Source organism: Atta cephalotes, assembly GCF_000143395.1.
Source record: "Atta cephalotes unplaced genomic scaffold scaffold00003, whole genome shotgun sequence".
NCBI classification, from domain to species: Eukaryota; Metazoa; Arthropoda; class Insecta; order Hymenoptera; family Formicidae; genus Atta; species Atta cephalotes.
In genome coordinates, this window is record NW_012130067.1 from 6,340,439 (window position 1) to 6,355,023 (window position 14,585).

General features: G+C 31.9%; 2 protein-coding genes across 2 annotated transcripts; one reads left to right on the forward strand and one right to left on the reverse strand.

Moving 5' to 3' along the window:
* The first annotated feature begins 6,232 nt into the window (after positions 1–6,232).
* Positions 6,233–8,918, forward strand: LOC105625611 (torso-like protein). Its single transcript, XM_012206932.1, has 3 exons — positions 6,233–6,534; positions 7,157–7,496; positions 8,523–8,918. Exons 1-3 carry the CDS (start codon positions 6,233–6,235, stop codon positions 8,916–8,918), a joined length of 1,038 nt encoding a protein of 345 aa, XP_012062322.1.
* A 1,996-nt stretch (positions 8,919–10,914) lies between these two features.
* Positions 10,915–13,017, reverse strand: LOC105625612 (tetratricopeptide repeat protein 5-like). The gene is made up of 8 exons (XM_012206934.1): positions 12,934–13,017; positions 12,446–12,796; positions 12,080–12,322; positions 11,929–11,982; positions 11,661–11,846; positions 11,364–11,536; positions 11,128–11,272; positions 10,915–11,034 (listed from the first exon to the last, which is right to left on the reverse strand). The coding sequence occupies exons 1-8, from the start codon at positions 13,015–13,017 to the stop codon at positions 10,915–10,917; spliced, it is 1,356 nt and encodes a 451-aa protein (XP_012062324.1).
* Positions 13,018–14,585: the final 1,568 nt, after the last annotated feature.

Genomic DNA, 14,585 nt, shown 5'->3' on the forward strand with positions numbered 1-14,585 from the left:
CGTTTATTTTACTCATAGTCATCAATAATGTCGCTGCTAAATGTAATTGGAAACTCATATATGCAGATAGTGGATATTTAGCATTAAAAAAATATTCTCTGTAGATAAAAATATTCTATGTAGATTTCAAAATTATTTAACAGGAATTGCTGATGATATTAGTTTAATCTATTGTTCATTGATGCAAATAAGATATTCAAAAATTTGCAATTTTTACAAACAGTTTAAAAAGATTTAACATCATTTCATTATATACATATAAATTTAAAATTTTTTTGTATATCTTATTACAGATCTTATAAATCTTTTTAAACCGTGTTTGTTTTATAATAATATTTTTGCATGGAATTTCAACTTTATATACAGGAAAGAAGTTATGGACTATGTAGAAAGTTGTACATATAATATCACAATATTTTGTATAGTTTACACTGCATTTCGAGAGTGATCATCAAAATTACTTTTTCACAGTTTGCTTAGATGTTATAACATGGATTCTGATTATTAATGTGTAAAAATCGTATTTTAGCTTTAGATAATTTTACAAACGTGTATGTATTTTTTATGTAATTTTGAGAAATGTGTTGATATTAATTTTGTAACTTCAATCTAGTTTAGAGGCTTTGAATGTGGCTTTAAAATGATATAATTGAATTTAATAATGAAATGTGTGCATGTACAATATGTAAAATTATATACTATACATTAGTTGGTGTTCTACATCCCCTCTTCTGTTTCATAATTACAACCTTTTTTTTCTATTTAGTATTTTTAGTTTGCAAATTTTGTTCGTTTTGTTTATCCAAAGAACTCCTACCTACATCACGATACATAGCTTATACATTTGTATCAAAGTAAACAGTTATATCACATATGAATATCTACTGGATTATTTCAATAAAAATACAAAATGATATTCCTCTCTTTTTCAAAGTTATATAAAGATTTATATAATTCTATTTATTTTATGTTTTTAATATTTTATATCTTTATTAATTTTTTATTTATTTTATTTCAAATAAATCAAATTTTCTAGAAATTGTTCTGAAAATTTATTCAGTTTTTCAAGATGCATAGAATATTATATAGAATATTATCCACCTGATGTCTCGCAGATGCTTAAGCATACACATATATTATACAAATTTATTTGTCATTTGATGCACGAGCAATCATCGGTATAGAGAAACGTACCGGTTTATGCTCGTGAACCAACGTTAAGTTTCACATAACTTTCTATTTTACACTCGATAAGTGTTGACGCCACTGCGAAAGTATCTGTCATTTTGAAATCTTACATGATAGATGTCATTTTGATTAAATATAGAATAAAAAACAATCCTATAACAAACACATAAAAAAAGTAAAATTACGACGTGAACTACTTTTACGATTATTGTTTTGAAATCTACAGATTAATTTATTAGATAAATAAATGATCTTAAATTGAAAGAGAGTAAGAACGCGACATCAACATCACGTTGTGTCGGTAGGAAAATCCTAATCACGCGAGTTGAAAAACCACTCTCGCATCCTCGAAAGCAACGGCGAAAGCGGAACTCGTTCCTTCCATTTTACTAATTTGAAATGTGACTTCGCTTTTCTCAATGTCTCGCTATCGTCATTTCGCTAACCTATTTTCTTCATATGCATTAGTTATAGATATAAAAATATTAGCACATATATGATTTCTTAACATACATAAAAAAGATGATTTTGCTGAAATATCTAAAAATTGAGCTAGAAACAGATCTTAAAATAATTTGTTGGATTATCAAAATAATTATGAAGGACACAAAGCACAATGAGCAAAAAATTTTTACATTCCAGCAACCATAGCTTGAGCATTTTAATTATTGTGATAGTTTAAAAAAAATTATTTTTTTTAGATATTCAACTTAATTTTGAAATACTTTAGCAAAACCATTCTTTCCATGTAGTACTACAGATGTCTTTAATAAGATATATTGATTACCTACAAAAAAGAAGTATTGCACGGAAATTTAATAAATCTACTCTCCAAAAATCTGAATCAGTGGATAATCTATTGAAGTAGATATTTGGTACTGAATTATATCATATTGGCACTGGATAATCAATGAAATTCAACTATCATAACAGAGAAAAAGTTTGAGCATTATATAGTTAAAATATCGATATTTGCACGTTCTAGCATATTATAATTCCAATTTTACAATACCATATACATTGAATGCATACTTATACACTGAAGCAAGATTCGCTATAGATTAGGTATACTACATTTCATTCATTAATTAATAGTGGTATATTCGATACTGAATCATGATCATTATCCACTGATTCAGATTTACAGAGTATAGAATAAAGATTTCATTCGTGTATACGTTGCATCGAAATAATTATTTACAAGTATATTGCATTCACAAATAAAGTACCCTTATAAAATGTCTTATTATATGAAAAAGAAAACGCGCAGTTGGAATTTGCTATTGTTGGGATTGATCAGTTTTGAAAAACCAACATTTTTGATGCAATCATCGACAGACAGAGTGATAGTAAGCGAAACAATCGAGACGTTCTCTGTCTCGATGTTCTTGTAACCTCATGAATATGTATGGTTCTTTTCGTTCGCTGCTGGCAACTTCGAATCTGGGTATATAGAGTGATCTTTTTTTTCGATAAACGACTTCCTATTATTCGTGAATTACCGGAGATTCGTATGTATCGTTGAGCCATGACGGCGCGATATCGTTTAACATCAACGAAACGTCTGTCGGTGCGTAAACAGCACGCAGATATAGCAATAATAAATTTCACATTCACCACATTGGTATCGCGTTACTCCATTAACGGAACAAAACATATGCACTAAATAACTCGCATGCATATGACTCACCTTCACTGCGTTGACCCAATGAGGTTTAGTCATATAGAGTACAGTTACAAAAAACAACGTGGCTGACGGCTGATATATCGAACACTATTAGATCTCACACAAACGTAACGTATTTAGCTTCTATCCGTCAATATGTAACAATACAATTTATTAGCGCGTGGTATTAATACATCAAAATCAAGAAATACTTTTAAACAAAAAAAAATACGCACGGAGTGTCTTATGAAATTAACGAAGCAATTAATCTCACCGTATCCGCACAGCTATTCTTCTGTGCGCGAAAATAAAAATCGACCGAGCGGTTGCATAATTATAACTTGGCGCTAATCGCTTCGTGGTATTCTCATAGACTGCAAAGGCCACTGGGACAAAGAAGACAGGAGCGTATAGGAATGTCAAAGTTTACCCCAGAGTCCGCGATTGAGTAGTCTGGCAAACTATAAAGTGAATGCGACGGAAATGCGATCCGCTTTGGCCGCGGGGGATTAATTTCAATCGCGAATCGAGAGCGGCTGCATTGTGCAAAACGATGCAGCCGGTTCAATTCCTGGTAACAACGAGAAAGACGAATTGGGGCGTATATGCGTCGTTTGAGAGATAAAAATCGCGGCAGAGTTCAATCGGGCTATCGCGCACTCGTTATGTCAGTTAAACGTCGATGCAATGCGCGTTCGATTGCACGTGCTCGTGTAGCGCACGCTAAACGTCATTTAACTTTCCGGTCTCCGTTAATTATTAACGATGGTCGATTTAATTATTATCCGCTCCCACGAAGCTTCATTAAACGTTAAATTAATTTCTACCACGATCATCTATTATATCTACTGTACCGCATTTCACGGTCCGTTACGAATGCATTATTCAGATTGGTATCTATAAATGAAACTCGTTGTCAGAAAGGTTGAATAATTCTCATCGCGAGTAAATTAGTCATATACAATATATTATTCATAGAGAAAAATAAATGTGTATTGCAAGTTTACCCTTTGCTGTTTGAAAAGAAAATCTACTCAAATGTAACCTTAAATGATTGTTTGATAAATAGAAAGGACGGTCAAATTGACTCCGTTGTTCTCGCCAAACCTAATCCATCAGATCCGTTCCCCTTTGCGAGGCCAAGTAATTTCATCTCTTCTATTGGACGACAGAAAACTTAATTACTACTTCGCTCGTCGGCGTACCCTTGTGACTAAAACAAGAGTTCCGTCTCGAATTCTGTCCATCCTTAATGGAATTTCCAAAGCGAGTTACGCTCCTATTGAACCGCGTCATTCTTTTCTTCCATTCCGTTGAACATCGATACCGCATCACGTATATGTATTTTATATACTCCACTTTTAACATCGTTTTAATGACTTCTACCACATCATGCGTCCGTCATAATTTTAAGCTCCTTTTTTTTGCGGCTCCATATACGAGGGAAAAGTTGCAACTCAACTTTCTTTCACTCGGACTTGCACTTCGGACCTTTACTGATTTTAGTGACAGAGAACATCGAACATGCGTACGCATCGATGCGTCTGATACGTTACATACGGGCGGATACGCTTAATTGAGTGAAAATATTAAGAGATGTGTGGTTAATCATCTCTTACAAGAGGCACATGGGAGAAAATCAGTTTTGCCATTCTAACGATTTTTATCCTTTTAACTGGTGTAAACTAGCTTCTCTTATAATTGTAATATATGGTCTTGTCTTCTCGAAAAAGTAATTGTTGCGGATTCGCCATACTTCGAAGTGTTACTGTGGTATTTTATTGTTCACGTCGCTTGTGGTTGTTTTTCGAAAAAATGAAAGAAAGACAGTGATATAATTGATGATATTGTCTAAAATTTCATTGCTTTTATTTATTTATATAATGCTGGGGAAGGATAGCTCATGCGCCAGTGTTTTATATCGAACAAAGATTAGAAAGAAGATTTATTCCCTGAAAATGTACTTTCTCTGCTTTGTTTTTCATGTAAACTCAAAGTTTCATCAAATTGCATTTAAGAAGACTGAAATTTGCCGGTGCAATCTTGCAAAATTCAAAGTGCTTCGCAACGCTGTTGCTAATTATTACCGTCAGCTCGTTTTTGCATTTCTCGAGGAATAACCGGAGAAGTTGCATTCATGAAACATTTGTAACTACGCTCTCCATTCAAATTCAAATTGTAGGATAAGCAATATTGCTCGTTCAAGTTTCAATCGTGGAAAATAAGCTACTTTGTATCAGTTATAATAAGCATTATCTACGCGGGAAGCGTATGCCGTCATACAGCTGTCCTCTTGACCTCTCACTTCGTCCTGCTCGTTCCAAAAGCATAATTCGAGTTAACGATCGTCAGGGCAGCTTGGATAGTCATGACAATGGTCTGCGTTATTATGATGTCCATGCAAGGTGTCCGCCTCCGTATCGAGACGCGACGAAGCGAAACGGATGCGGGACGGCTGGTCGCCCACTCGCCGTCGGCTGTCTGGAAGAAGATGTGCATTCGCCGTCTTCCTGATCGACAAGGAGTGAATTATCGAATCAAAATGCACGAAGGAAGAGAGAAAGAGAGAGAAAGAAAGAAGGTTCAGAACAACCAAGGTGCTCCGAGTTAGGTGGGGATGAAGGCCGCTGGCTTCACACGTGCAAACACCTCGATGGAGCACATCTAGACCCACAGATATAACGAGATACAGTATATACGCTACAACGCGGTAACGACGACTTCGTGCACGTGCGGTTGGAGACCGGTAGTGCAGCTTCCTCGAATCGAGATAGGCTTTTCAGTATTCCAACGTTCGCAAGATGCGAATGTTGTTTCATGGTAGATGGGCTTCTTAGTAGCTCAATGTTCGTTAGATAAGATGCGAATATCGTTTCATGGTGCAAAATTGAATGGGACACTAGAAGCGTTTCTCTGGCATCTACGACGCGGTGAATTAATGATGAATAACGGTGGATATCGTTGCAAGGAAACGTTTTAATTTATAGAGATACGTTTGTACAGAGTGAGCTCAGTATATGGAAATCATTTTGTTTGAACCATCAAAATAATACATAGGACGTTTAAACTGATTGCTAGAATGCTTAAAATTTTTTTTGCAGTATTGCAGCGTAAGCGTTTTACATAATTATTTTGATAGTCTAATAAAATTATTTTCAGATTCGTTCTGGCTAAATTTTAAGGTATTTCAACAAAACTTTTCATATAGAATTGATTCAGTTTTTAGATTTGGAACATTACGTCAAGACCGCCAGATTTTAAATACTTTAGAGAATAAATGGACTTCATAGTCAATTTGTTATTTGCTTATAACTTGATAAATTTCGTGCCGATTTGATCTATGTTTCAGATATCACTGACCCAGGTAGCCGCCCAGAGATGTGGTCACGCACGCGGCTCTTCTTCCTGGCATCGATGCTCGCGTTACTGATCGGCGTCCACATCACCAGGTCGCAGCGTCCGCGACTCGGCGGCGCCGTGAACGTCTTCAGCCGTTACGGTTACCTGAGCATCAGTATGCGAGTTGTGCCGCGTAACGATACGGAGACCTGGATATTCCGTGAACCCACCCTCGACGTCTTCAAGAATTCCACGCCGTTGCCGCTCAAGCAACGCCAAGCAGGCAAAAGTATTAGTGTCTTCGATGGCGACTTTCATATGGAATTTTGCGACAATATCAGGTATATGATTACCCACAATAAGGTAGATAAAAGGTCTCCGCAAATGAGAACAGATAAAATCAATAGAATTCATGTGGCTTATTTGGATATACCTCTAATCATCAAAATTAATTTTCAATTTTTCATGGTATCGCGATGAACTAAATATTTGAATATTTGATATAAAATTTGATATAAAAAATAAAAACTCACTGATATATTCATAATGTCAAATTATATACATATTTGAATTATTTTTTATCATTTTTTGTAGGTCGCCACTGCTCCTATACTCAATCTATTGTTAATTTAAAACAATGGAGTTAAACAACTTTAACTCAAGAAAATGTACTAAATTTTTTACTTAGTTTATTAATTACGAAGTATATACGTTAATATGAAAGTTGTTTATTTGAAAATTTATGACGGAAATGGATTGATTTATATTTTGATATACGTGGAAGTTAAAAATAACAAAATATTTTTTCAAGAGATTGTGTTGATATTGCTCTTTTGATATTTAATAATGCAGTATAATTTGTTATTTTTTAGTTTTAAGCGGAAGCTTAGAAAAAGTTGATATTTTCGGCGATGATAAATCGCAATAATGCGATTTCTCTATATATTCAATTTATATTTACAGACAGCTTCTGCAAGCCTATTTCCGTGACTTCACTTTCGAGAAGCTCGAGAGGCCGTGGCGTGCCTTCACTGGTAGTTGGTCGAAGACGGCCATAGCCAGGCACCTCGGCATAAACTCGTCCTTCATCACGGGCGACCATTGTTACGTCCTCGTACGTGTCGCTAGATTCCGTGATAATCAACGACTCGCCGGCACCGCTGAGACTCTCGTCCTTGATGATTCTGTGTTGCGGCAAACCGAGAACGTCACGGTCGGCGATACCGCGAGTGTTGTGCGATTCATCAGGAACTTCGGTTCACACTACATCGCTTCCTATATTACGGGAAATTCGCTTTATCAAGTAAGCGATCGGAATATCTAATTTTAAAACAGTCAGATTGTGAAAAGTGAACCGTTTATATTTTGATAAATAATAATGATTAATCACACACACATTTTTAATAAAATAAGAATCATTGCGAGATACAGGTCGATATTTATAGTCTTATTATCGGTTCTTAAGATCGTTTTAAGTAATCTTAAGATGTCATAAGCTGATCACGGATTGGTATTTATAGTCCGTTCTTACTTTAAGATTATCTTAAATGTTTTAAGATATTAATACGACTCTATCGCTTATGATATCTGTATTTCAAACAGTTTTAAATATAAGAATTGACTATGAGAGACATTACTTAAGACAATCTAAAATAAGAACGGATAAAAAAACTCTGAATACCGGCTATATATGCGCCAATTTTGCAATAACTCATTAAATGATGCATGCAATAATTTATGAAACGCATTCTAACAAAATGGAATAATGAATATATTCATGATTAGGAAAATATTTTTTTTTTAAAGGAAGAGGTGGAAAATATGTATATTATACGTGCGTACTTATGTGAAATTGCGATCAACACTTCAATGCCATAACGATAATAAAAATAGGCATGAAATTCGTTTCTTTGCATTGGCGCATCCTTCTTGATTATGCGGTTCGTTGATCGCTGTTGCAATCGGCTTACCGTGAAAATAATGCTGTAGTCTCGGTTAGATAAAAGTGAAACAAAACTCATTTATTGTACATTCTCTCGACTAACACAAATGCGTTTTTAATTCAGTTTACATATGTAAACTGCATAGAAACACGTCCTATTATACCGAGTCTACTATTCTTACTAATAGTTTACATCATCTCGCCAATGTCAGTAAAAGTGAAATCACGTCTCTGTCTGAAATATACGATGTCATAATCGAGTGGTCCCAATCTCTGCTCTTCGTTAATTGAGCACGATCTTAACAAGCATATCGTCGTTCTAAATTTGCAGATCCTAAATTCGGACGTCATTTGATAAATGTGTGATTAAAAGGTTTTTTTTTTCAGGTATTCGTATACACTCCTCAAGTATATTCACGAATAAAAGAACGACTGAAGACACGGGGAGTCGCGGAGCTGTCGTCTCTCGAGCTGAGCAATTACTTTTCACCATGGTACGCGGAGCATATGGGTTCCATACAATCGGCAAGCGGCAATCGTAGCGTGGAAGCGTGGGCCGTGCAACGTCTTCGAGTGCAATATTATATCTTCACTTACGCCAGTTTACTAAAGTTGCACGGTGACACGGCGTTGCTTAAGCAACTAGACAGCCTGTTGGGCGACGAAGCGTTACTGCAATTACAATTGCGGACATTGGCGCCAGCTTTTAAGGATTCAAAAAGACGTCAGTGGTTTCTGGAAGTGATCGACAACTATTTCAAGCTCTGGGAGGTGAATATGTGATGGCATAATGCAATTGTAGACGGACTGAAAGCATTTAGGATATCGCTCGCGCTTGAGGTCGTCGAACGACAATATGTATATCAGTGTGAGAATGTAAGTGACACTGATAATTTCGATGTGGTGTGAGGATCCACGGTGTCCCTAGAAATGATTGACGATTCAGCGCCCGTGATGAGTCGTTAACGCTAACTATAAAGGTTCCTCGGACGGATATATCCTTCTGCTACATATATACAATAATGCATAAATACTGTTATTGTTATAAATAAGTATTTATTATTGTAATCATTAGAAAACATCTTTATACAAAATATTTTTAATATATCACAAACATTATTCGTACGATCTGACTGAAGAACATGGTGTCACAATATACCGTAAGTTCTTTACTCGAAATTGATCCATTGACATAAAAAAGAGATAGCATGTATTTTATATATTTATACATATACAAAAAATGATTTGTGCGTTTTGTTTGTTTAACCCGATGTGCATTGTACAACACATGCAGATCAATGGATCAATACTTCGCTTGAAATGCGAATTTATCATTTAGGTATTTTATCTTATAATAAGCTCTGTTGTTTTTTGTAAAACTAGAGAAAATTTTTTCTCTTGCATATTTTTCCGTATAAGTTGTTAAAAGATGATCATGTATATTCGTAGATGAATTTATATTGTGGATCAATATTATAGGAAATTTTATATTATACAACAAATCAATCTAATGGCATTGCAAAACAGTTGATTTGATACCAAAAACTTTTTTCTCGTTTTGTTCTTTTCCCTTCTTTTTTTGAAATTATCGTGATACTCTTGTGTGTATGCAAAACACACATACTCACAACCTTTGTTCTGTTTTAATATTTTGATGTACAAGTTTCGAACGAACAGTATATCGTGATATAAAAGAAAATACCGATACTATGACTATTTATGACACTATGCAAATTGGATTATCTAATTAATCTAATACTAATTAATGTCGATAAAAATTATGTAACTATAAAATTTCTATCAAAATTATTTTTGCATTCTATATCTTATACTATTTATTTTAATAATTTAATTGTATCATATGATAAATTATTAAACAAATTATTAATCAGATAATATGATTTTATAAAATAAATAAATTAAGTTCTATATATATTTTCCGAGGACTAATTATTTTGCCGCTTCTCGGAAAATATAAAGGCAGTTCTTCGAATGTTTATTTTAATTAATCTAGACGTAGCGAAATTTAATGATCAAAATTTATTATAGAAGATCGAAACAATAAGAGTTTAGAATTCGCTGATTTATAGACGTAAATATTACAGATATTTCGTTTGATTTTTTAGCAACAAATCATACTTTCTTTGATTCTAATGTCTTCGTTTTTTGTTTTAAAATTTCTTGTTTTGAATTAAATATGCAAAAATATTCGAGAGATCAACAGGCGGATTCTAAAACACTTAAATATCAGATAATAGAGACTAAAATACGTTCACTATTTAAAACGTATATATAAAATATTAATTTCTACTTTAGTCATGTGAATTTAAATAAAAGATATAAACGAAGTCTTATAACTCTATAAATTAATAATTGGCAGATATTAATTTACTGCTTTTGCGAACTGCATATAATTATTATCACAATGAAAAAAAATATGTATCAATATCTTTTTTCTTATAAGTTTTATAAATGCGGCAGTTTAGATGTGCACGATATATAAATGATTTCTCATTGTTATAAAATACGAAATATATATATAACGTAGCATATATTTAACTTATTCTTTTTGATTATTGCCAACACGTATTAGCGCATTTAACGATTCGAAATATGTATTATTTTAAATTTCTTGCATAAAGTCTTAAATATATACTGAGTTTCATTATTAAAATAGTATATTAGTTATTATTGAAAAATAAGAATAAGACTGAAAATTATTTATAACTGACGATAATTGAGACGTGCTCGATACTCGACGTATCGCTCATCATTAAATCTAATCTGTCTTTTTAAAAGTATGCAAATTTGCACTAGCTTGTTGCTCTCGACCTAATTTTCTTCCATTAACTACAAGTACAATCGGTGTTTCAACGCGTATAGATTTGTAATCAAAATCCTAAAAAAAGAATGAAAGAGAAATGTATTATCATAAGTTTGACAAGATTCGATTCATTCCGTAAAATATGTACACACTGTACACAACACTTACATTATTCATATAGGAAAATTTTTGATGTATAACGAAAGGTTCTGGTATACCAACAGAATCCCCGACCGTAACTCCACGGCCTTTAGCTAGATTATATACAGTAACAACAACACATGTTTTCTGTTCATCCACGAGACAAAAAGCACTAAAAAAAAATAATTATACAGCTTTAGTTAATGTAGCAAGTTAATGTTCAGCAGAAAAATTTGCGTTATATAGAAAGTAGATAAACTTACAAAGGAACGCAATCCGAATCCTGAATCCAACAAACTACTTTTCCAAATACGACTTTTTCCATGTTCAATCCAAGAGTTAATTCTTGTAACGGAATTAAATCTAACTTTATAGACTTTCCCCCATATGTATATGCTCCATCTTTGTATGGTCCTAAGTGTTTAACATCCAATGCCTACATTTAATTATAAACCTATAAATATGTATATTGTGCCAAAATCACATGTTATATTATCATATGTATTAATATATCTAGCTGTTTACTATCTTATTATTATTAATTTCTATGATATAAATACCCGTATTAATTGATATAATCGTTTTGGTTTTACATAACCATTATTATTAATTGAATTTTGTATATCTTTAAGATATTGTAATAATTCATCACGTTTGTTGCGCGGTGTTTCCCACAATGGATCGAGTGCCATTGCATTTTCAAATGATTGTAACGCTAAGTTATATTCTTCTTGATATTTTAGAGCCTAAAATGAATTTGTAAATTAAAAAGTTTCAAGGAGAAAAGAAATATTAAAATAAACATTGCAGAAACGTATTCATACTTACTACCGCTTTATTATAAAATAAATCAGGATTACTTCTTGCAATAATATCTTTTTCCTAAAAAAAATTAAGGTTTGAATATATAAAGACAAAATTGTACATTTACAATAACATGTTTATATAATAAACAAATATTCGTCATCCATAGTCTTACCGCTTGCATATATGCCGACATGCATGAACGTAACGTACTCGGACTTTGTGCTACAGTGAAGAAGGAAGACAGATAGGCATTCCCTAATATAGCCCAGGAGATTCCATCAGTTGTGTCAAGGCTTACAGCTTCCTTAGCATATTCTACTCCTTGCTGAATATTTTTTATTCGCTCTTCAAAGGATGATGTTTGCTCCTGTCTAAGCACCATCGACAGATTTCGTAAAGATGCTTTATTCTTGTCCTAAAAAAAAATAAAATGTGCTATATATATATATATATATGTAACATAACAATTTATTAGTTAAACAATTTTTTTCTTTCAACTAATGGAAGCTATGTTAAATAAAGTAAGAAAGAAATATACATGTTGCAGAGCGCCAACAAAACAATTCTTTGCTTGTTTTATATCATCATTCTTCCAATAACATTCTCCCAGCTCATTCCAAGCTTCTATTAATTTAGGTTCTAATTTCACTGCTTTACTTAAAAGTTCTTCTGCCTGAGGAATGAAACGGTCCACTACGTTTAGAGCTCTTCCCTTTAAATAATAATATTTTGCACGTGAACCATCAATCTCATATCCTTTACATTCATCAAACTTGCTCAACGTATCTTTCATTTCCTTCTCCACGTCAATATTTTTCTTAATCGCTTCATCAATAGAATGTGTCTCAAAATAACGATCTCGAAAGAGATACAAAGCTCTTACTCTTTCCTGAAATTGATAGCAGTCAGCAGGTAAAAACAATAATACTTGAATGTGAACATATCAATAAAAATTAATAAAAGAAAAAGGAAAGAAAAAATAACAGGAAAGATTTACATAGGAAAGATTTAATATATTTTACGTACCGTTAACGCTACAATTGGATCTTTCTTGATAATATTTGAACTCTTTGCACCTGCGACAACTTTGTCATCTATAATTGCGGACATTTTTTTATGGGTTATATTACAAAGCGTAACAAATATTACTTTATCGTGCGTTACACGCCTTTCAGGCGGAAAATCTTATTCATAATTCGATCGGAATCATACAAGCTCGTTTGTAGCACGGAAGTAATCATTTGCGAATTGTCAAAACAAAGATGTACAGGTTATAGAGTTCGTGAATGGAACATGTAGTTTGAAGTAATATGGAGTAATACTACACTCAAGGACGTTTTCAAGGTCTTTTATGATAGTGACAACAACGCCACTTACGGCAAATAAACATATTAAAATGGACTTCTACATAAATGGCGGTTTGAAATGAATATTGTCTCGCTAGTGAGCTTGTTGAGAACGAATACAAAATTCTTGTTTCTTAGATCAGAAAATGAATCTTGCACAATTTATTAAACGTATTTTGAACTACTTTTCTTTTTTTTTATCATTTAAAAAATTTAAAAAGTTTAATTTTGTTACGAATCTCAAGGAATGAAGGATAAATTAATGTTATCTAAATAAATGTATCAATTTTAATAAAATTTGTGAGTAAAATTTATTCGTATTATAAAATATCAAAGACGATTTTATTGAGATTTTATAATTTCTTAACATTAAATTTTAATGATTAAGGTTTATTTTTTTTAAATTAACATATAAAATTAAATATTAATATTAACAAAGCATTTTTTGTAAGCAGCATATTACGAGCTACTTATAAATTAGCTGTAGTTGTAAAATATTTATATTTTTTTTCTAGGAGAATAGAGGAAAAAAGAATTTATTTTAGATGCATACAAAATAATTTTACATAAATTAATGAAAAGATTATAATGTAATAAGAGAACGCAAATTTATTTTTTTCTTGATAATGTTGATTAATTTTTTGTAAATTTTATGTAAAAATGGATTTTATATTATTACAATGTAGAAATGTGCATATAAAAATATTATTTCTAAATTTTGTGTCAATATTTTTTATATTATGTACATACATCAAGAGTAAATATTTAAAAGATAAATATTTATCTTTTTTATAAATATTTATTGCGTTAATTAGCCAGATATACAAATAAGCAATTTTTTAAAATAATTTTAGAATTTTCATATATGTTCTAAAAATATCCCTTAATTCGAAAATTATTTGAATTATTTTATTGCATAATATGATAATTAAATATCTCTGTAGAAAAACGTTTTTAGTATTATAAAATGGTCTTATCTAAAATTTACAGTAATTAGTACGTTATTTATTTAAACAAAACATGAATGAAGCGATAAATATACTATATAACATTTTTAATATAAGAATCGTTACTTCTATTTATTATATAGAAATTTTTTAATAATATTAGTTTCATATTACTATTTTGATCGTTTCTCTATTAAAATATTGCATTTGATAAATATATATTTGGCGTTTGCAATGTTTTTTTGCAATTATTATCTTAACAAATGTAAAGTGAATCGATGAAGTGATACACATATAAATGATGCTACGGTTACAAAATATACTCTTGATACAAAATATACATATACATATATATATATATATATATATATATATATATATATAA